The 24765-nt window shown below is 34.4% G+C and overlaps 1 protein-coding gene across 4 annotated transcripts in view; it reads right to left on the bottom strand.

Annotated features, from left to right (window-relative positions):
- The window catches only part of XRCC4 (X-ray repair cross complementing 4), a 193318-nt gene that overhangs the window by 46828 nt on the left and 121725 nt on the right, over positions 1 to 24765 (bottom strand). For all 4 annotated transcript variants that reach the window (XM_070412287.1, XM_070412288.1, XM_070412290.1 and 1 more), the window contains exon 7: positions 21658 to 21805. In XM_070412287.1, the coding sequence (XP_070268388.1) occupies positions 21658 to 21805 (148 nt within the window). The remainder of the gene's footprint in view (positions 1 to 21657; positions 21806 to 24765) is intronic.

Genomic DNA, 24765 nt, shown 5'->3' with positions numbered 1-24765 from the left:
AAATGATTTCAGTTGAAGTCACAATTCTTTTAAAATAAAATGTTCTTATAAGATACAAGCCTGAAAGGTTTGCATTTTAAGTAAAATAAGACATTAAGATTCTTAGGGAAAATGGTTAGAAAAGAAACTCTATAAAGCCCTTCATCTAGTTTTTTTTGTGAATAGAATCATCAATAATAAATGATACCACTTTAACCTAAAATAAAGGTGAAAGGTTTTCATTATTGGTGATTCACTTTTTGGGGGGTCTGGGGGTTGATAGCAGATTTGGAAGGAGTAAGTGATGTTTCTGAAACTTCCTTTATTTGAAATACATTACCTTTATTTGAAATACATTACCTTTATTTGAAATACATTACCTTTCACTATTTCTTCAATCTCTAAGCTCAACTGGCCTACCCAATTTTCATTTCTCAACATGAAACCCAAAAAGAACCATGGGAAAGTGCTGGCATATATACACATATGTAAAAAACTATTACACAAAGCCATTACATTTTGGGGCGGGTGTCAATGTGATCATAGCAAGATAATTCAGAGATGAGTAAAGATCCTGAATGACACCTAAGACAGAGTGCTTCCCAAGTACATTCATGTCTGAGAAGGAAGGTGGGGTAGATGGAACATGTATCTAATGTCTACCTTTTAGATGCCAAAAGTGAAGGCAAACTGTAACAATCATTTGAGTTCAATTCAGTTGAATTCCAAATTAAAAAATGTGAGTGAACCTACAGGTTTAATAAATTAGTGGAATAAAGTAGATTATAAAACTTGATTTTTATAAATCAGAATGAGTCACGACAGTTTTAGGATCTATTTTAATGCCCTAGTTTGTGCCAATTTTTCTAAATAGAGAAATTTTAACCACTGGCATTGAAAAAAAAATTAGTTTTCACTCATAAGAAAAAGTAAAAAATACACAATGATAGATGCTCCAACTAGGATTTCCTGTGCTTTTTCCACTAACCCATTTTACAGGTTAGGTTAGCGGGAAAAGCACAGGAAATCAAAAGGCTTCCAGCTCCCAGCTCTCACTTCAATATACTGAAACATTTTGGTCATAGTTTCTTCAAATATAAAATGAGGGGGTTGGACTGTATCTTCAATATTCTCTACGACCTATAATATTTCATGGGGGGAAAATTTATAACAATAGCAAACTTAGAAAACCTATGATTTGCATGCCTAAAATGGTAAGCTAGGAAATTTACAGTGGCCTGTAGACTACTTATTGCTGTCAACAATTTTTTTTTTCAAAAACCATTTTTTTGGTCTGGTACAGAAATAATTACATGTTATCTGTAAACAACTTAGAAAATAGAGATAAATACAAGTAAGAAAAGAATGACCTATAGTCACTATCCCAAAAAACATCTGAGCTGTTAACGTAATACATGTTTCTACATCTATTGTATAAATTACTATAATTTATTGAATCTACTAGTTTTCAAATTTTTATATTTATGAGCAAAAACATTTTTTTTTCACATGTAACCTTAATATGTACAAGAAGTAAAAGTGAAACACTACTCTGGTTGAAGTGGTGATGAAGCTCAGGGTTTTCTGAGCTGGTATCAACACACTCTATGGAATCATATATTCTAAGAAGTACTGTTTTAAAACCATTCATTGACTTAAACAATTTTCTAATATTGGACATTTAAATTGCTTCCATTTCTTTTCATACTATACATAACATTCAGATCTTTGTGTACATTCTTGGTTATTTCCTTAGGATAAATTCCTGGAGGCAGGATTTCTGTGTCGTATGCTTTTAAGGCATTCGTTGTCATGCCAACTGAGTGTGATGACCACCTCCGCACAAATGGGGGCCACTGGCGGAAGGTACCCATTTTCTATTCTGCTGGTTAAATGGTAACAAACCCCATTTGTAGCATTTGAATCAGATTCGATTTCTTTCTGACATATTTACTCATCTTTCTTATGATGACAAATAGGTTGCCATTAAATGCCCTCTCTGAAGTACCAATAATTCCTTTCTGTTAAATGTCATTGGATACCTAATGGGTTAGCCTTTTGCTGTCTTTGGACAATGATCTCTTCAAGCAGTCAGCACTTCAGGACACCACATGTCATAGTTTCTTTAAGTCTTGCTTCGTATGCATATAAGTTTTTGTTAATCTCTGTTCAAAGTATCCTCTGATCCTGGATTCCCAAAAATGAACAATATAGAACAGATTTTCAAATAAGAAGAGACCCTGGAGATCATCTAATCTGTGTTCATCATTTTACAGATGATACTGAGGCCCTCAGTGGCTCCCTTAAAGCCCAAATTGTGACACAAAGACAAATTATACATTGCCTCTGTTCCTCAAGAAGTTAACAGTCTTGTGGAGGATACCAACAAATAAATGAACAAATACTATCCAGTGTGATAGACACAATGAGAGAATAAGGTGGTGCACATACATCAGAAAGGTCAGTTGGTGAGTTTTCTGAAGAAGGCAAAACTGACCTGTACTTTTAAGGAAGAGGATGGGTCAGTGAGATAAGGACATGGAAAGGCTGGAGGACATCCAGGAAAGGGTCAGCATAAAACTTTGGAAGAACCTGATAACATTCAGTGCTATAAAGAAGGAACATTAAAAAGAGGCTGAGGAGGTCAAAGGGGGATGAAAATCCAATGCCCACATGTTACAGAAATGGGTGGAACTTCATGGATAAGGACTGTGGAATATTAAGAATAAATGTCCTTTCTAAAGAAATATATTGACTGTTCAGTCAGTATAGCCAATTGCTACCATATCAGGGAATAATCTTATAATTTCAAGAGAAGCCAGAAATCTCTCAATTTTTAAATTAATGTTGGTACCAAATTTTTAAGAAAACATGGACAAACCACAACAGACACATATGTGAGCTGAATTTTGCTTGCAGACTTACAGTTAATAGCCTCAGGGCTAGAGAGTCAGGCAAAGATCAGTTCAGGAAGGCTCTGTCTACTAACCTAAAGAGTTTGCACATGATCCTAAAAGCTGTAAGGACTCTAAAAGACAGGAAGTGATTGACATCTTAGAAGGATCACTCTGGAAGTTATGTGAAGTCTGGAAAGAAGCTATGGAACAAGGGCTTAAACCAACGCGGTGACAGGGACCTGGAAAGAGGGAGACAAACTTGAAAAAGTCAAACCAGGAAGAGAGTTGAGTAAAGTACACAGTTGACACTTGAAAACAGGTTTTCAACATCCTTGCTCAATATTCTTGTAACTATACCATTACTGTAGGATGTCTTTTCAAGTGAAAGGTTCTTTAGTTTACAATTATACTCCAGGGGAGATTCTTTGCAAGCATTAGGTTGAAACAGCAGAATTTTTTTTTCTACAGATACTATTAGTATAGTGTAAATAAATACTACACTAAAATAAACTCCAGGAAAGAGGATAAAGAAACGAAGAAGAGATAGCCAGTGAGCACAGACTTTGACCACAAATAAAGCCCCTGCCTGCTACCATGCTTCATTTGGCTAACATTCTATGCCAGTTTAAAGTAAACAGTGTATAAAGAAATCATCAAGTATTTAGTAAAGGATTAGGAATATCTTACTCTATTTCTATCTCAAAAGTTCTATGACTAAAAATGACTCAATTTATTAGATTCTGGATCATCTACATTGTGGTTAATCTCCGCATACCTAGTGGAGTAGACTACTGCTTTAATTTGGTTAGTACTTTTTTTGGTTCAAGGAATAACTGAGACAACAAATAAGCAAGTCAAATGGAAAGTGAAGTCATTTGGTGGAGTGAAGTGATGTCAAATCTGAGTGTGTTTTTTTCTCTTTACCTTCTGGATAGGAGTTGGACTCCCTTTGTGTGATGACCAAAAGGATCTTATAAAAGGGCATTTGTTAAACATCTCTGTGAATAATAAAATCTACTCCGACTAGCTGCTTGAGGAAAGATGAAAATGCTAGATTTTCTTTATTAAACAAAATATTAATTTGTCTGAAAAATTATTAAAGAACTGCTGTCCTAACATTTCTGTATTATATAAAATTACAACAGTAAGGGGAGAACATAACATTTCCAAATTGTAACAGTTGGAAGTATGTTATATATTTGTAAGTTTGTAATAATACAGATATAGCTAAACAATGGTTTATTCTGATCCTCTACTCTGCTTACAGTAGAGGTGTCAATATCTATTTCATGGTAGTGGTACTGAATTTCTAATCAATGTTGTCTTGTGGTTATTTTTTAAACAGCAGTATTATGGTACCAAGAATATGCTATAGGTGGGCAAGTCTTTGTATTCTATTGGTTGGAATAGGTTATCAGTGGTCAGCAAACTGCGGCTCACGAGCCACATGCGGCTCTTTGGTCCCTTCAGTGTGGCTCTTCCACAAAATACTGACTTCTGCGCATGGGCCACGAAGTTTCAATCACACTGTATGTGCGCGCCTGCACGTGGTATTTTGTGACTTGAAATAACAAAGCTTTGATTTCTCATTCGTGCCATATGCCCATCAGGGGTGGTGGGGGCGGGAGGGGGCCACTCTGTGCTGTCCTCATTCCAGGACTTAGGATGACAGGGCAACTACAACATTGCCAGTGACTACAGCAGAAGGAAAGAGAGTTCTCTGGCTTGGAAATTAACCATGATGCTTTTAATCAAAACTTGCTGGTAAGAACTAGTCTCATAGCCTCACTCAACTGTATCTGTGAAGTTCAATTTCACCGTGTTCCTGGAAGGCAGAGAGCTGGAAATACTTAGTAAGCAGAACTTATGACTATCACAGTCACCCAAATAATTGCTCTATTAGGGTTTCATGTATTTTTGTTTTCTCTACCTAGCTGGGAGGTGAAGTCAGAACCTATGCTTTAAAAGGTTCCCCCAAACTTGTTCTGATTCAGTAATTTAAATTGAGAACTACCCAATTTAAAGTGTGATTAAAATAAAGTAATTATGTTCTATTGGAACTTCCTCCCCCCAATACTCTATATCAGCTGTTCTCAACCTGTGGGTCTCGACCCCTTTAGCGGTCGAACGACCCTTTCACAGGGGTCGCCTAAGACCATCCTGCATATCAGATATTTACATTATGATTCATAACAGTAGCAACATTACAGTTATGAAGTAGCAACGAAAATAATTTTATGGTTGGGTCACAACATGAGGAACTGTATTTAAAGGGCCAGAAGGTTGAGAACCACTGCTCTATATATTTTAAAATCCAGTTATGATATAAAGTTAAAGTCTCCAGGAACAGATAATTAAATTGTTCAGTTGTACTGAGAGCCCAGAAAGCAACCACCTGGCTATTAAACTCAGATATAATCCATAAAATCGATCATCAAAAATGAACTGCATTCATTTTTCTGCAGATGTTATAATCTATTAAAGGACAAAGCCTGGAACTCTGACACTGCAATAATATCTCTCTTTTTACCTTTAACCTATTTGCTGTTTAAGGCTACACATTAGAAACCACTCAAGCACTGTTGCAGAGAAACACCCATTCATGCTGACCATTCTACTTTAAGATCATAACCATAAATCCCAAATGTTTAGGACTCTCAAATCTTTGTCTCCAGACCTCTCTTCTTCCAGAAACTCCAGACTCATATATCTTGATATCTCTGCTTTGATGTTTGCTAAGTATTGCAAACTTAACCTAGCCCAAACAGAACTTTTTCATTTTCCTGCACTGCAAACGTGCTTCTTTCTCCGTCCTTCCTGTGTCTGAAAACTGCAACACGCACCTAGTTTCTCAAGCCCAAAACAGAAATCCCCCTGACTCCACCCTTCCCCTTACTATCCTAAGTAAAACCCAACAGCAAGTCCTCCAACTTGACTGCTAAAACAGCCCAGGATCTAGGATGTTCTCACTATTTCCCCACACAGCCTACGCCACTATGGACTCTCACTGGGACTGCTATAAAACCCCTCACCTGATGTCTCTGTTTTCATTAATCCCACCGCCATCCCATTTCCATAGTGAGAATAGCAATCATTTAAAACAAACATCAGACCATGGCATTTCCCTCCTTAAAATTCACCATTACACTTTGAGTGAAACTTAAAGAACATTGGCAGCAAAAGCCCTGCATGATCTGGCCCTTCTGGTTCACTGACCACATATTTACAGCATTTCTCTTTCCCACTACAGGAGCCACCTCTTTATTCCTTCAACATGCCGGGTTTGGCTCACCTGAGCACCTTTGCATCATTGTTTTCTCCTGGACTTTGTAGAGAGATCTGCTTGTTAGCTGGGTTCCCTTTAAATACCAATTCCTTACAGAGATCTTCCATGACCACTCCATATAAAGAGGAACCACCACATCTCTTATAGGTGACCCTCTTTTAATTATCTGCATACTTCTTGATTATCTGATATGTGCTTGTTTCACACAACTAGAATGTAATGTCAACTGTTACGCTCACTGTCATACCGTCTGTGCCCAGAACTGTGCCTGGCTCACACTAAGTACTCAGCAAATATGTGTTGAAAATTATTTATGATTTGAGTATGTACAAGTTACATATTATCAGCAAGCAAGTACCAATATTACATAACATAACCCTTCTAAATTCATCTTTGGCCACTTTCTAAATATTCTGGAATTTTCTATGATAAAATTATTAGATTTCAAATTATTGAACAGAATAAAACATGTTACATGCTTCCATAGTATAACTTTGCCAAGACTAATTAACCTGACTTGGAAGACAATCTCCATTCAAAAATAGACAGTTGGGACAGTGGAAGGGGAAAATAAATTGAATGAGAACAAGAGCAGCAATACTAACCTTGTGCCTGGCACATTATCTTTGTCACCTCATTAATTTTAATGAGGTAGGTATTACTATTCCCGTTTTAGAAATTAGAATATTGAGCCTCCATGATTTAAATTTGCTGATTTGTTGTCATTATTTTAGAAGTCATCCTCTTCCTCTAATGTTATCTAGTCAGTGATGTTTGATAATATATCATTTATAACTTATGTTTAAATTATCTGTATGGTAATTTAAACCATCCTTAGTTAAGGAAAAAAAGTAATAATTTTTATTTTTGTTAATGAAAAAAAGGTAATAATTTTTAGTTATTTGTGCATACCTCTAGTATTCATTTTAGTTAGGCATTCCAAATGCACTTGGAACTATTGTATCACATGACCTCATTATTACACTGTTTAGAACAGATGAAATCTATTTAACTGTTTATATGCTTTATATGGTACCATCTATTACTTAGCCAAAACAAAAAAACAAAACAAACCTCTCAATAAATAGAAAATATTATTCTCCTGGTTTCCTTTAAATAGGAATATATAGGTTTGTTTGGTTTTATACCATTATCTCATAACTTCATTCGTTTGCCAAATGCATTTGTGAATACAATTCCCATTTTATTCTCTGTAGTCTGGAAATTTTATAGTCATATATTTTTGCCCTAGACAGAACACATTGTAAAATCAGCACTATATCCATAACAAATTTTGACAGTGAAAAAGTTGATTTTCTCTGTAGCCCATAAATAGAATATCATATATCTGCAAGCAAGAGAAACCCCATAACTTCAGATATAAATAAAAATACATGTTCAAAGGGAATATTTCTTGCGGCTGGAGCTAACGAGAACCCTTACATGGAGGGAGGTTTTCAGAGGTTATAGTACCCCTTTAAGATTGATGACCTTTCTTAGAGTATGATTTGAAGATAGCTTACTGATTCAATTAAGTTCAAGAAAATTAAATAAATGAAAATATGCGAAATAATATAAAATTAATATTGTATATATCCATATACTCGAGTATATAAATATGCCAGCCTGGAAAAGAAAACTTTTCCACTCTTTTGTGAAATCAAAGCTCAAGACCACCAAGATTTATTTATCCAGCTTTTGTGGTAGGCTGATTTCAAAAGACAGATCACTTACTTTAATAAAGATCACATTTAATAAATACCTTTCAATAACTGATGAGGCTTCCCAGGTCTGTGGTAGTAAGCGGAGAGCAGCCTTAAGTGTTTCTCAGTCCATCACTTCCTTCCCTTTCCAATCACATACACTTATAATCACTATCCTTCTTCAGAGAACTCTTCCTGGAGTCCTATAGTATCCTATTCACTGTCAGTCTGCAAACATTCTCTCCATCAAATATATGGTTTTCAGGGAAATTTCCCTAAAGCACTGTTCATCATGCCATTCTTTGGCTCAAAACCTTGAACAGTTAGTTCCTTGTTGAATTCATGAAAGAAGTCCAAATAAATCAGCTTGGCATTTAAGTCCTTTGTGATCTGATCCCATCCACTTTGCCAGCTGTATTCACATCTCTGTGCATCGCATGACATAGTCACTGGTCCCCTATCTTCTTCCATGCATTTACTTATGCACTCTGGTACTCTGAAAGAAAATGCCTTTTTTTTTCTTAAGCTAGGGGATACCTCAAGTTCTGTAACAAAGAGACCCAAAAAGCACCATGGTTCAAGTAAGCTAGACATAGTCTAGAGCAGTGGTCGGCAAACTGCGGCTAGTGAGCCACATGCGGCTCTTTGGCCCCTTGAGTGTGGCTCTTCCACAAAATACCACGTGCGGGCGTGCACATACAGTGCGATTGAAACTTCGTGGCGATTGAAACGTACCTCAATCAGATTGAGGACGTTTTTAGCAAAGGCCAGCTTAGGAGTACCCTAATTAAGTTAATAACAATGTACCTACCTATATAGTTTAAGTTTAAAGAATTTGGCTCTCAAAAGAAATTTCAATTGTTGTACTGTTGATATTTGGCTCTGTTGACTAATGAGTTTGCCGACCACTGGTCTAGAGGTAGCAGGGTAGTCTATGGTGGATATGCTGCCCTGTCCCATGAGATTGCCCAGGGACCGTGACTCTTCCTCTCTTGTTGCTCTGCCATCTCCTAGGATGTTTGCCTTAAAAGCTAGATAGAAGACAGGCTGAGAAAGGAGAGAGACATGGGAATGTATGCCCAATCATTTTTGCGGACAAGACCCCAAAATTTTATGTATCATCTCCATTCACACCCCTTGGCAAGGACTTTGTCACATGGCCAAATCTTCCTTCCTGTGTGTGTGGGAAAGGTAGCCTCTAGATTGGCAGCCACTTGCCCTATTAAAACTTGGAGATGCATGAGGTGGTAGGAAGGGGGTTCTATTACTAAAAAGAAGTCAGGAGATTGGGTTGAATGATTAGTCGCTGCATTATCTTTCTTTAATTTATGTATCTAGAAACTTCAATTTTTCTACAAAGACAAACCCAATGCCTTGGTCTAGCCAGTTTTCTCTGATCTTAACACATGTCTGTATTCCATAGTCCTCCAAATGGAATATTGATTCTCACTCCTTTAAAATTTCATACTTCTTATATCTATTATGGAATTTCAGCTTATATATAGTAAATATAGTTAGTAAGAAAATATAATGTGGTCAAAAAGAAAAAGATAAATGTGTGCTATTGATTAATCTTCCTTCATTGTTTTATTTCATATACAAAGTTGTTGAAGACACAGCCTGTGACAACTTCTTTATTCTGTTTTTCTAGAAGTGGCATATGTGGGACAAAGCACTCAATAATGCTGGTAATGATAACATTGCTTCATTCAATACACTAATAATTTATCTTTATTTACTACAAAAATATTATTTTAAAAAGTAGCACCTATAAATTTGATCTACAAAAATTATAGTTTTAGGAACTGTTTAGAAATAAAATTATTGTAAAAGATTTTCAATTAAACACTGTATGTGTCCTAAAAATTTACTGAAAATACTTTTGAATAATGATGTTCAAACAAAACATGTCTGTGTTTTTTACACTTTAGTAATGATTTACCAAAATAAAAAAGAAATCCTTGAATAAAACTTATGAGTAATTATATATTTTTAATTTCTTTATTTAGATTTTTTGTTCATTTTTGTTTTTTATTCTCATATTTGATTTCTTTACTCCATTTAACAACATCTCAGTTACTTGTGAGGTTTATGGAATTAGTCGCTGCATTATCTTTCTTTAATTTATGTATCTAGAAACTTCAATTTTTCTACAAAGACAAACCCAATGCCTTGGTCTAGCCAGTTTTCTCTGATCTTAACACATGTCTGTATTCCATAGTCCTCCAAATGGAATATTGATTCTCACTCCTTTAAAATTTCATACTTCTTATATCTATTATGGAATTTCAGCTTATATATAGTAAATATAGTTAGTAAGAAAATATAATGTGGTCAAAAAGAAAAAGATAAATGTGTGCTATTGATTAATCTTCCTTCATTGTTTTATTTCATATACAAAGTTGTTGAAGACACAGCCTGTGACAACTTCTTTATTCTGTTTTTCTAGAAGTGGCATATGTGGGACAAAGCACTCAATAATGCTGGTAATGATAACATTGCTTCATTCAATACACTAATAATTTATCTTTATTTACTACAAAAATATTATTTTAAAAAGTAGCACCTATAAATTTGATCTACAAAAATTATAGTTTTAGGAACTGTTTAGAAATAAAATTATTGTAAAAGATTTTCAATTAAACACTGTATGTGTCCTAAAAATTTACTGAAAATACTTTTGAATAATGATGTTCAAACAAAACATGTCTGTGTTTTTTACACTTTAGTAATGATTTACCAAAATAAAAAAGAAATCCTTGAATAAAACTTATGAGTAATTATATATTTTTAATTTCTTTATTTAGATTTTTTGTTCATTTTTGTTTTTTATTCTCATATTTGATTTCTTTACTCCATTTAACAACATCTCAGTTACTTGTGAGGTTTATGGAATTAGTCGCTGCATTATCTTTCTTTAATTTATGTATCTAGAAACTTCAATTTTTCTACAAAGACAAACCCAATGCCTTGGTCTAGCCAGTTTTCTCTGATCTTACCAAATGTCTGTATTCCACAGTCCTCCAAATGGAATATTGATTCTCACTCCTTCTTATTTTGACATAACTAGTTTATACCTTAATACAAGCTTACTTTCATACAAGCTTAGAACATGAAACAGCCTTCACTTCTATTGTGATAAAACTATTTTATTTCATTTCATGATGTTTTAATACAAACCAAATACCTATTTAACATTTAGTTATATAACATAGATGAATTAAGTTCTACAATTTCACTGATAAAATGTAAATTTTGAATATAGCATACCAAAAAATAAAAAATAAATATACCCATTTTTCTTTTGATATTGAACTATAAATTATGAACAGGGAGTCATTTCCTTTGATTAATAACCCCTCTGACCAGGTAAAATGAGTATTTACACATTATTCTACATTTGATAATAGTTACTAAACAATAACTATTATCAAACCAAATTTATAGAAATTTTTATGTAAGGAAGTCTTTTAAATTATAGGGGCATAATATATATGAAATATATGACAAATTTCCTTTATCTAAAATGCAGAAAAACTGTAACAGATTTCTATTAAAATTCTATCAAAAAGAAGTTCAAGTCTGTCAGTAATTTGAAATCTAAATGCATGTAATAGCCTGAGGAAATTATAAGGCTTGTTCCAGGGTGAGTAAACATGGAACACTAGAGGCCCAATGAACGAAGATTCATGCAACAATGGGCCTTCCTTCCCCTGGCTGCTGGCACCACCTTCGCTCCGGCTGGAGCCGCCTTACCACCTTCCCACACTGCCCAGAAGCCCGGAGTGGCTTGGGTGGTGTGGAACCCTGTGTCGTCACCATGGCGATGATGCAAGTGTCCCACCCTGCCCGACCACTCAGCAACTGTGTATGCAAATTAAGCTGCCATCTTTGGTGGGTTAATTTGCATACTCTGCCCTGATTGGCTGGTGGGAGTCGAGAAGGTATGGTCAATTTGCATCTTTCTCTTTTATTAGTGTAGATGAATGTATTTTCATTTATAGTATAGTATATTAAAATTATGTTAAAATAGAACTTAAAATGCACATACTTACAAGACCAAGCCTCTGATACATTTGATAATCATGTGTAAAAAAGCCATAAAGACAAAGTTAATATTGATTATACTTTTAGACAATATTAACATTTGTCCTTTCTGTATAGTTAAAAAAATTCACTCAGGCAAACTTTATCTGAAAGTGTAATACTGATTTTATTGGCAAAAATATAATGTATATGATCAATCTTAATTATTTGAGTCACAAACACAATTAATAAATCATCTTTGAAGTGCACTGACCATAATCAGTATATTCTGGAACAAGTCCAAGGGGCCATTAATCAAACACACAGAAAGGAAAGTGAGAGCCACAGCCTGAACAGTTAGGTAAACACAGAGTGAAGCTAATAAAAACCCAGCTCGTTTTAAAACCACTACGGTGTTTACTTTTGCAACTAAGATAAACATTATGATAAAATTAAAGTTGTGTAAAAAATGAGGTTTGCTCATGATGACCAAAGTAAACATATAGCAATTGCACATACATTTTATGTTCCTAATTTGACACTAAAGAAGTTTAAAGTTCAGTTACCAAAAATCTTCAAGAATTAGTTATTTGAATCGGATAAATTATATTCTCCGTGTAGATTAAGCACACACACATTTCAAATATGATGAGGTTTAAACTAGAAAGAAAGCAATAAATTGTTAGAAATTTTTAAGAATCAGGGATAAGTATGAAAAGAGTTCTTTTTGAAAGAATAGAATGGCCAACCACCATATTCTAAATTGGCAGATGCAAATGATTAAATTGTAAAAAATAAGTAAGTTGAGTGAGTTGGAAATAAAATTTTCAATGATTAATAATATAAAATATGATAAACTACAAACACATATCAAATTAATCAATTGCTTTTAAAACCTGGTTTTCCAAGTGTGTTATTTTCCTCCAAAGTTATCTTATTGATTACTAAATAGAAGGAAAGAAGATTTGCTGAGCTAGCACATAGAAGGGTAAGGGCTATCCTTATTTCCATAAGAATTATGAGGAAAGAAAACACTCCAGGGTTAAAAATTCCATAAACACAATTTCCTTCCCAGGAATAGGTTTCCAAGATTTAGCTGAAACCCCGGGGAAAACAGTGCTTTAAAAATAACAGTACATCATTTTCCTAGAGTGTCCTACTGCGCTAGTGCTCTCATTCACATGATCTCATCTAACCCTCAGATTTATGTTGAAAGGTAGGCAGGAGGTATTATTAACCCAATCCCTGCACTAACAGAGCTGTACAGTTCTATCTCTACTGTGCTACTATGTAGAAATTAAACAGCAGTCAAACCTCACTGAAACTCATCATCATCCAACTATTAATAAATACTAGTATGCATATAAATAGAGCCCTACTTCATAGAATTGTGGTGAGAAATGAAATTTAAGTACTTAACACACCTAGAACACAGTTATAAAATAAATAGCTATTATTGTTATTTTTGAGGCAGCATAATAAAGTAGTTAAAACGTAGGGTCTTTGGAACAAAATGTAGTAGATTCAAAATCAAAGATGTGGCATTTGTTTTTGGGCAAGTTATCTAATCTTCCTAGGTGAGAGCTCCTTGATATGTGAAATAGGTATTGTTAAATGAGATAATGCATATAAAAGGCTTTAGTACAGTATCTAGGACATAAGTATTCAATGAATGTTAAGTATTATTATTATTGATAGATTGATCTAATATCTTATGTAAATATAAAATGTCATTAACAAAAATTAAAGGGCAAAATGACCAACTAGGAAAAACAAAGATTAATATTTTTGGAAATAATTAGCTCTTATAAAACTAGAGGCCTGGTGCACAGATTTGTGCACATTGAAAGAAAATTAATTAGAAGAAATATTTTAGAGGCTGGGGAGGGACCATGGAGATTGGCCAGCAGGGGAGGGACAGTGGGAGGGCTCCAGGGCATGTCTGGTCTATCTCGCCCAGTCCTGATTAGCTGGACTGCAGCAGCAAGCTAATCTACCAGTCAGAGTGTCTGCTCCCTGGTGGTCAGTGCATGTCATAGCGACTGGTCTAACGGTCGGACGGACACTTAGCATATTAGGCATATATATATATATATATATATATATATGTATATATATATATATATGACAAAGATCTCTAATGAAAATCAGGTAGGTTATGGATAGATAATAAACAAAAGATGAAGCTCCAATAGTCAATATATACAGAAAAAAAAACGACTTATGGAATGGTTAAATACAAAAATTAAACAATAAGATATTATTCATTGATTACATGATTTAAATGATCTAAATGAATTGTTAAACAATAGAACAAAAGGAAAATACTGCCTGTGGGAGTATAAATTGTTATAGTTTCAGGAGAAGTTCTGGCAAAACAACAAAAGACTAGTAAGTACATATGCCCTCTTACCTAGTAATTAACTTCTGGGAATTCATTTTAAGGAAATAACAGTTATATGTGCAAATTCATGTACAGGTATATACAACATTCTTTGTAATACTACAAATATGAATAAGGCCAAAATTTAAAGTATAGGAATTGGTTAAAGAAAGCATGATACACTTATATAATTGAATATATAAATATAAGATGTTAAAGCAACATATCTAGTAAAGTCAAAATTTTATAATATATATTTAAATTTTAAAATAGAAACCTACATCATAAGTGGTTTGTGCCTTGATTTGCAAATAAAGTGTAGAAGAAGAGATTTGCCAATATACAGAGTGCCCTGGAATTAATGGTGGTTGGCCCCAGGTAGGTGGGGTTATGAGTTTCCCTTTTGCTCATCATTTTGTTTCTGTGTGCTTTCATATTTTTTGAAGCATGTGCCACTTTTATGATTAGGAAACAAAGAAAATAAGCCTAATTTTATTGAAAACTAAATGGATTCCTTCAGAAGGTAAGTGGATAAATTGTGGCTCACCCAGACAATGGAGGGGAGGAAATACTGTGCTAAAATATGCTGTATCTTTTCCTGCTCCTTGTTGCCATGTGGACTATAAAACTGTGTAAACTTGTCTAATTAAACCATAAACTTAATCTAAGAAGTGTGTGTGTATGTGTGCTCTTTTACCACCTACCACTCACCTAAAATGTAGCTATACAATTACTGAATGGCACCATTTAAAGATTCAGAACACACAGTTAAAACTTCTTCACTATAGTTCAAAGAGCAACATTTGTGAAAAGTTTTAATTTCATAATATTTTAAGGTTGTGTATTAGACTCTGTTTCAGAAGACACCCATCACATAGAAGACTAAATATACATGTGGGCCTCGCATAGATATGTGAACCTATATATTTTTACTTGTTAGCCTGAAGAAACAGACGATATAAAATTATCTTATATACATGCCAATTTTTTTCTTGAGATATATTTAATGCCTAACACTCTATAATTATGGTAGAGAGGTTCTTATATTTTTAAAATCATTGATATTTAAGAATTCTGAGAGATCATATCCCAAACTAGGACCCTGCAGAATGTTACCCCAGGAATGTTACTAAGCCTCTTTTGAAAGGAGATAGGGAGAGTGCATGAAGGTGCTATGCTGAAGAACATTTTAAAAGTGATTAAACAAAGTCAAATAAGTTATTTACTATGGAGTTTCTCAGAGCCTTCAATTTGTAAATATCCAAGTTTGAGGGGTTGGAGCACATGGAAGTGTGGGAGCTGTTGAGTATAGGGTCCCTGTTAAGACCTCTTTTATCTAGTTCTACAGAAATCAGTCTTTGAATAGTATCATAAAAAATAAATTCTGGACTCATTACCATCTAACTTAAATAAACATCTTGACTTTCTTCCCTCCACTTATCCAAATCTCAGAGCAGGAGGAATTTTGTTCCTACCTATATATTGAGCTCATTCTCCAGACTAATGCTTTTCCTAGTTAAGGATAATTTAAGGAGGAACATCTGCACTAAGAACTTTATAGTGCAGTTCTGGTAACTAATCCTATATGTTATATCCCTGTTTGACTCCCTGTCTTAGTTTACAATATAATCCTTATTTGGTTGCGACTTGGGTTTGGCTTTATTTGTGGCCACCCCTCCTGGGGACTGAAGCCCTGATTCTGAGACAAAGTTTTCATTTATAGACCCTTGTTCAGATGCTAATTTCAATATCTCTTAAAACTAGTTTCCGCCGAAACCGCTTTGGCTCAGTGGATGGAGCGTCGGCCTGCGGACTGAAGGGTCCTGGGTTCGATTCCGGTCAAGGGCATGTACCTGGGTTGCGGGCACATCCCCGGTGGGAGATGTGCAGGAGGCAGCTGATCGATGTTTCTCTCTCATCGATGTTTCTGACTCTGTCTCTCTCCCTTCCTCTCTGTAAAAAATCAATAAAATATATTTAAAAAAAACAAACAAACTAGTTTCCTTTCAAGAAAGAGAACCTATAGAACCAAGAAACAAAACAGCTAGTCAGAAGAAGGTAAAGCAGAATTTCCAAGCAGGTTGAAATGGGCTGAAACAGTTGAAGATGTAACAAGCAATAAAGTTTTAATTAAATCATTTTAGCTGAGCATTTTGTCAGGCGGTCAATTTTATTAACTGGTTGCTAATTTCAATGAGACTGGGACATTGACTTAATTTAACTAAATAAGTAAATAATGAATGGACTAATTAATCAATTTGTAAAGTGATCCAACTAGTCTAACTGGCTACAACTGAACTCATGTCCTATCAACAGAATGCTATTAATAGGCTTTTAATGTGTGCACTCTTTTTAGGATGTTGGAAGAAATAAGAGCTCTTAAATTTGAAAAATATTTAAATGTAAAATTCTTCCTTGATTATTATGTTGTATGATAAAGCATGACCTCATTAAAAATTTAAGCTGGTGCCTAATAGAGCCGGAATGTAGTGCTATTTCATTTAGACACATATTTTGCCCTTGTATATTAATAGAGAGTAATTTCACAATGTTCTTGCTTATACTCAGGATTTTATTACATAAATATGAAAGTAATATCACTATTTCTGTAGTCTTTGTCAGCTGGTTTATTTTGTTTAACAAATGGAATTAAAAAGTCATACTGAACAATTGTGCAAAACACAATTTCAAGTGATGTAAGACAGAAAATAGCAAGGAATGCACAGCATATGGTTATGTTGGATAATAACTCTTAGTGTTGATGCTAGCTGACAGAACAGGATGCATATTGTCCAAGCATAATCATATTGTGTGAATTAGTCACCCTAAATTTTTTAATGAGTATTTATCAATGTATGCCAGATTTAAGGATTTCAGAATCTTACTAGAAGTGGGAAATCAACAAAGTTCTAAAAATATTCCTGAAAAATGCATTTACATTTACCAGTAAAAAGGTAAAATGGGAGTACAATTCTGCACCTCAGTACTGCTAACACAAGCCAATTTCAGCTATTATCCCTGTGAGCACTCAACATAAGTTTCAGTATGTTTTCAATTTTCTAGTTTCCTGTGTTTCAAAAGGATGGAAGTTTTTATTATTAGGAATCCAAAACTGTACAACATGAACCAGTTTGAAAGCAGAGAAAAAGAAACTAAGTACATTAGTTTCAGATAATTTTAAATTATAATATCAAAGAAGATGACCAAAGTATTAGAGTTTTCTAGTCAATCTGATATTTTTAAAACTCTTAAGAAGATTTAAATAACTACATCAAAAGGTAGAAAAAACAGGAGAAAAGACCTTTGTGATGTGAAAAACAGAAATGCTATCATGTTGTGGATGAAAAGGAGCCACATGCTAACATGCCTAGCTCAGGGAAGGCCTGCATGTCGGCCTTGCAAACTCAGAGATCTAAAGTAACCACAAAGAATGGTCTGAAATTAAAACTTTAAACTACAAGCAGTTCATGGTTGGTAATCATGTCCTAGGCCGGTATCTTCCCTGACAAAGGTCAATCTTTATCTGTCTGTTGTCTTTTGTATCTAGGATAACATTCCTTTGGAAGGTCAGGGTAATTCCCCCTTTTCTAGACCCCACCAGTGCACCAGGGCTGAAACCATACATCCTCTCACTGTTTTATCATGTTAATTGTTGACTGTTAACTATCCTGTACCCACCTATGTAAAAGATGTATGTATCTATCATTTTACTTTTCATCCAATCCCAGAAGTTTCCCCACTTTGCTTTCTCCCACCTCCCTAATTTATCACCAGTGAATTTAATGTAACCCACTTGTATCCTCAATGTAACCCACTTGCATCCTCTCTTTTGATTGTAATGTATAAAATAAGGTGCAAAGCTGCCATTCTCCATAGCATTATCTCAATCCATTGAGATTTTGCTTCCCGGCAATTGTCAACAGTTTGGCTCAAATAAACTCACAAAAATTCTTCACAGGTTTGTCTCTTACATTAACACTACATACAAAGAAAGGCTGAATTTTTAACCAAGGCCACACTACCACCTTGTTCTGGCCTCTGAGCGGCCCTCATCCTCATTTCACTTCTTTCCTTCCTTCCTTCCTTCCTTCCTTCCTTCCTTCCTTCCTTCCTTTTTTCCTTCCTTCCTTCCTTCCTTCCTTCCTTCCTTCCTTCCTTCCTTCCTTCCTTCCTTCTGGCTCCCTTCACTCCCATCACTCACATATTTCACCTGAGGGCACACTCACAGGCCTTTCCTCTACTTAAACACTCTGCTCTCTAAACTGGACTAAACTCCTTCCTCAAGCTATATCCCCTTCCCTATGTTTCCTCTAAATTCAAAAATCCTTCAAAATGTTTCAAATATATATCTTTGTAATGATATAACTAGTGCTTGCCTTCACTCAGACGGACTAAGCTTTATGAGATCTGGGACTGTGATAGTTTACTCATCAATGCTCCCCAAGTGCTCAGCATGCAAGCATTCTGTAATGAATGATAAATGAATGAATGAATAAATGAACAAGGGAAAGCCATAGTCAGATTTTTTTTTTTTTGTTCTCAACAAACAGCAGTATCTACTGTGCATATCCTTAGTCACTGTAAAATCATGTGGGGAGTCTTAGGATGCATGCAACCTCTATTGAGAGGAAGAGGATACAAAGGAAATAAGATTGTGAGAGTCTGACAAAAATGTTTCACATCCAGTATATGCCTACAATTAAAAACAAGTAATGAAGTCAGGCTTTCCAGGTAAATTAAATGGGATATAATGGTAAATAAGCCATGGTAATATGAACTATAAACACAAAACTTTCTGTGCAATCTTCATGAATTTTGATTGCTAATTACTAACAAACATGTGGTTTTTTGCTAATTTGTGTTTATGTTTTGAAAGTGGTAAATTGATCAAAGTATAATAGAGTTAGGGGCCAGTATCTTTTCACGCCTAAGTAGCAACCTACCCACATCTAGGAGGCTATAGCTAAAGCACAATAATCTAACTGATAGACATATTGTTGATGAGAAATTATCAGAGTGAAAAGGTGTTTAGGAAGGTAGAAATAGGTAGTATTTAAATTTAACAACATAAGATAAAGGTTCATCATCAGTGCTTGAGCCTGAAGGAACACAATGATATAACTAGCAGGCAATTAAAAAAGCTAATATAGTTTACATCAACCTTATAAGTAAAGTACACAAAGTATTGACATGATCATCTAAACATGGAAAAGAAACACACTGCCTTTAGCAAAAAGCCTAAATGAAACATTTAGTCTTTCATTCTCCCATCATTGCACCATGCATATAAAAAATCTGTTTAAGCAATATATGTTTTCAGAAAATGTAGTAACCTCACAACCTTATATTTAGTTCACACATTGAACAGAAAGACTTAAGATACAGCTCTCCAACATAAAAACAATATACTTCATTCTTTCTCAAGATTCTGAAATCTTTATCAGACAAAACAATTAGACTAAAAGTTCCATGAGGACAGGATTATGTCTATTTCCTACTCTCCTGAACCATCAGCATCCAATATTATACCTGGCACATAACTGATATTCATTACTTATTTGCTTACCACTTGACTGAATAAGTACAGTCTGAATATTTCAAAGTATAATTTTTCCCCCATATTAACCTATAGGACTAGTTTGCTTACTCTGTTTTCAAATTGGAAATATTTTTGATTTATTACTTAAGAGATAATATAATACTATGAACTCTATGGAGTTAATTAATAAATTTACATAATAAACAACCAGTAAGAGTAGTGCACACTGGTTTTTTACATATATTGTCTGAAGACATAAGGGACCCACCATAGTATGCATATGGCATTTTCAAGTACTAGTATATCAGGCCAATTGTAGAGAGAATAAGACCCCAATGATAAACAGACAAACAAAATAATTCCACTATTCACTGTAAAATTCTTATTTCTATGCAAGAAACTAAAGAACTCCTTTTGGTCAGGCTGTCAGTTTCCTAAGGCATGGACTTCATGTGCTTATTTGGCATCCTCATGATCTATACAGAATTCTAAAACTTTTTACTCTCAGGACTCCGTTACACTTTTAAAAGGTTTTGAGGACTCCAAGAATTTTTGTTTATATAGACTATCCAAAATTAACACTGAGAAAAATTTGAAATCTTTATTAATTCATTTAAAAATAAAAATAAATCCAGAATATGATAACACAATATAGTCTTTATTAAAAAATCATTGTATTTCCCAAAGGAAAAAAATCCTGTGTGGTCAACGTTTTAACACTTTTACAAATCTGTTTGATGGGTGACTTGATTAAAAACTATGGAATTCTCATTGGCTTCTGCATTCAATCACAGGGACATGTTATTTCAGTTGAAATACATGAAGAAAATCTGGCCTCACACAGGTATAGAACTCAAGAAGAGACACCGTGTGGATCACCACAAATGCCTTGGGAATGCTCCGGGTCCTCATCATTGCACACTTTGAAAACCACTGGTGTGTAATATCATGTCATATAACTATTGTTCAATAACCATTTGCCAAATTAATGAAAAGTTTAAAGAAAAAGAATTAAATTTTTAGGCATACATAAAATATACATCTTTGTTTTTTGTTTTGTTTCGTTTATAAAATATATTTTCACTTATTTTAGGGAGGAAGGGAGAGGGGAGAGAGAGAAAAAAACCTCAATGATGAGAGACAATCACCGATCAGCTGCCTCCTACACGCCCCACACTGGGGACCAAGCCCGCAACCCGGGCCTGTGCCCTAACCAGGAATCAAAGTACGACCTCCTAGACTGCACCTTTGTTTTTTATTCAACTGATAAAATTCCTTATAGATGCTGACTGTTTTGCTGCAATAAAATATTTATTAATTCAACTTCTCAATTCATTACAACTAAATTAGGATGCAGATTAAAGGGAGGGTAGTCAAAACTAAAGAATGAACTATACAAATAAAAAATGTGTCTAAATTTAAAAGAAATAAATAGATGACTAGAAAGACATTTCACATAAAAAAAATTATAAGCATAACCAAATCAAGTGGTTACTTTGAATGCTGTGTGGGTCTCTTTAAAGCAGTAAATTAGATTGAAATACTTTATTAAATGCAAACTGGATTCTATTATTTTTAGTATCTTATATGCCATTTCTAATTAATATATAAAAACCCTAAGAAAAACTTTTTGCTAATATTTTTGACACTCCTGACTTAAATATTAATAGGAATTAACTGAATACCAGGGAAAATATATGGACTTAAACATTTTACAATTTCCAAAACCATACTTTTTGTTCATTAAAAATAGCCTTAAATTCAGAAATTAAAATACAATTTTAGACTAGATATTAGATTTTTCAATGTCATCTCACTATTTTGCAAAGAATAATATGACTTACTTTTCCTTTTCTTCAGGCTGATGTTCCTGAGAAGCCATTTTAGGTTCTGTACCGAGATTTTTTCCCATCCGCTGCCTCCTCTTTCTACTTGGTGCAATATCAGTGACATCAGGACTTGAAAGAATGGAATCGTCTCTTCTTAAAGTAGCTAAAATAAAATGACATAAAAAATGTGATCCAACAAAATTCTGCATATAATCTGTAAGTAAAGAATCAACTTGCTGCTTTAGCACAGATATAAAGTGACACAAAGTATAGCAAAACTATTTTTAACAAACTATACAGATTTGAAGTGAACCAGTTACACAGTGTGTTATACTTTAATACTAATATAAAATATAAGGTATATTGTATACATGGCATAATTGGGGCAAAATGGTCTTTGCCTATCTTGGGCAACAATCTTTCCAATACATTATAGGCAGTTTGGTTACTCAGTGCTGGGACTAGATAGAAGCACCCCAAAGGCACCTCTAAAAGGTATCTGGATAGAAAAATAATGCCACAGGAATAATATAAATCAAATTGACACTAAACAGCACTCACTAGCAGGAATGGGAAATTCTAATAGTGATCCAGGGATAGTTACACAGATTTTTCCACTAACTGTGAGCAGTGAGCACAAGAGAAATGTAAAAAAAAAAAAAAAATACTAATAGATGTCTCTAATGTAGCCAAACCATTAAATTGCCTCTAAAAGTGTTTGATACACATGAAACAGAAGCAACAATAGAAACATGCTGGATTCATATTCCCTTATTCTCTTATAAACAACTTCGTTATAAAGAACCTAAGGGGAGTTTAGAATTCTTTTATCTAATATAGAGCATATTCTGTTCTAATACATAATTCTATTAAAAAAGAGCTCCTTGCTATTGGTAAATAATATCAATATAATTTGAACTTTGGATGTCCTGCCAGTTCATATGCTTTTTTTCTAGCATGTTAATTGTTTATAGTGATCAGGGACAAGCTTTCATCCCAATTAGAGAAAGACTTAGCAATGTATAGAGGTTTAAGAAACTGAAGAAAAGTGGCTAAAAATCTTGTGCAAGTCCATTGCTTTAGCACAAATAGGGGCAGGCCTAGTGAAGCTAAGAATCCTACACTTTTCATAAGTTTAGCTCTATGCTAAGCTGCAATTACAGCTGAACAAGCTGTGAAGACTTTTCTCCCTGTATCTTGAGTCAGATACTTAATTTTGATGGAACTACTGGAATCAAATGCATCAATAACTCTCATCTCCATTTAAGAGAAAGTGTGATGGAAGGGGTTAGCTGACTGTGATGCTGGGTGCAAATGTTGCTAAATGATTAATGAAGTTAATATTTTTATTAGGATTGTAACTAGAGAACTAACAACAACCTAAAACAATAGATTTTGTGTGGCCTGCCAAAATCTTAAAATTTCCCCCATGAATTATATTACTTATGGTATATAGTACTGCAGAAGGAGTGGATTTTAAGGCAGAAGTTTATCACATTCCAGAAGAAAACACTGTATTCTGAGTTCTCGCTGTGCAGTCATGCTTCTCTGAGTGACTTGAGATAACTTGGACACAGTTGACCAATCTCTTGAAACTCTTCTTTTTAAAAATTTTTTTCTTAAAATAGATACCATTTTTGAAAACACATGCTGGTTACTTTGCTGTAGGTTTTATATCTGTTATCTTATTAATATTTAACTTTGTGAAGTACTTACTACCTTCACTTATTAGGAAACCAAGTTAGTTAAGTAACTTGCCCAAATCATACAGCCTTTGTTTTTATAATTTATCATATGACAACTTAAAAGTTTTTCTCCCTAGTGGGTAAATTAGTCTTTGATCAAATATTAATTGAATGCCCATCAAAGCATATTTTAGTTTCCAAAGCTGTTTAAGTTATCAGGACACATAAGTTCCACTATATTTCTTGCGCATTACTTTTATTATCCCTGAAAAATATTTTTGGAGTAAAGAAGGATAAATTTAAGAAGGGTATTCCTCTGAACACATTAAAACTGAATGATTTCCTTACTTTTATTAAGCTAGGATGTGACTAAGGAAGAAAACTGCAGTTTACTGATTTCTTACCCAGTCCGCTCTCACCTAGGATTGTTTACTCAGTCACATAAGCAATCAACAGAGTACAGGCTTGTCTATGAACAAAACCAGCAACACTGTCTGAGTTAGAGGAAGTTTCAATTATAGATAGACTTGAAAAGTGGAGCAAGACTGCATTTGATGGCATGTTGGACATCAAGGAGGAAAGACTATTCAGTTTAAATTAAAATGTATGGTAATTAAAAAAAAAAATAAAGTCACCCAAAACTTCTGCCACTCATTTCAAAAACTCTAAACAATGGCTTACACATTGGCATCCAAAAGGATGTGTTATACGTGATATGGTTATATTATTTGTTGTAACATCTACAATTTACTTTAAAATACAATATTTACATGCGTTTGTTAGGCAAAGTGAGCTATAACCCAGGTGTGGCCAGCATCTGATACTCAAAAATACACAGACCAGAAGCAGTTGTTGGTATTTGGATAACAATTCCCATCTCTTAAAGAGGCTACTAGAGGCTCTCTGTGCTCTGCATCTCAATCAACACCTGATGATTTGCTAATCAGTATACTGAGTGACAGAAATGTGTGAGCCGCCTGGTGAACACAGGGCAGGAAAACAAGCATGATGAACACTGCTTATGAGTGAAATTAAAGGCATTCTAGATATACAGACTGGCTAAAATATTTCAGAGATCATCTCCACCATTTCACGAACAGGGTCTAAGCTCCCTGTGAGGTCTGCTTACTCTTAGAGGTGATGCCCTGTGCTAAATCTTAAAGTGGTTCGGTGTCTAGTTATGAACTCTGGACAATTGCCGTTGCCTGAAGCCAGGGAAAACTGCCTGATAATTCATTATCCTGCCTTCAGAATAAACATTTTATAGGAGGGAGTGACTGGGACACTTAAAATTTCTTTAAGCTTTAGGGCAGGGTGGTGAATTATTTTGTGCTTACTTGCTAGTAAGTATTTAGTTGGTAATTGTCTGTATGATGGGAGAACAACCTGATAATTCATTATCCCACCCTTCACATTTCTTGGTGTCCACCATTATTTG

This window comes from Myotis yumanensis, unplaced genomic scaffold, assembly GCF_028538775.1.
Source record: "Myotis yumanensis isolate MYYU_CA2020_CCGP unplaced genomic scaffold, mMyoYum1.0.hap1 SCAF_4, whole genome shotgun sequence".
NCBI classification, from domain to species: domain Eukaryota; kingdom Metazoa; phylum Chordata; class Mammalia; order Chiroptera; family Vespertilionidae; genus Myotis; species Myotis yumanensis.
This window is presented reverse-complemented; position numbering and strand designations above follow the sequence as displayed.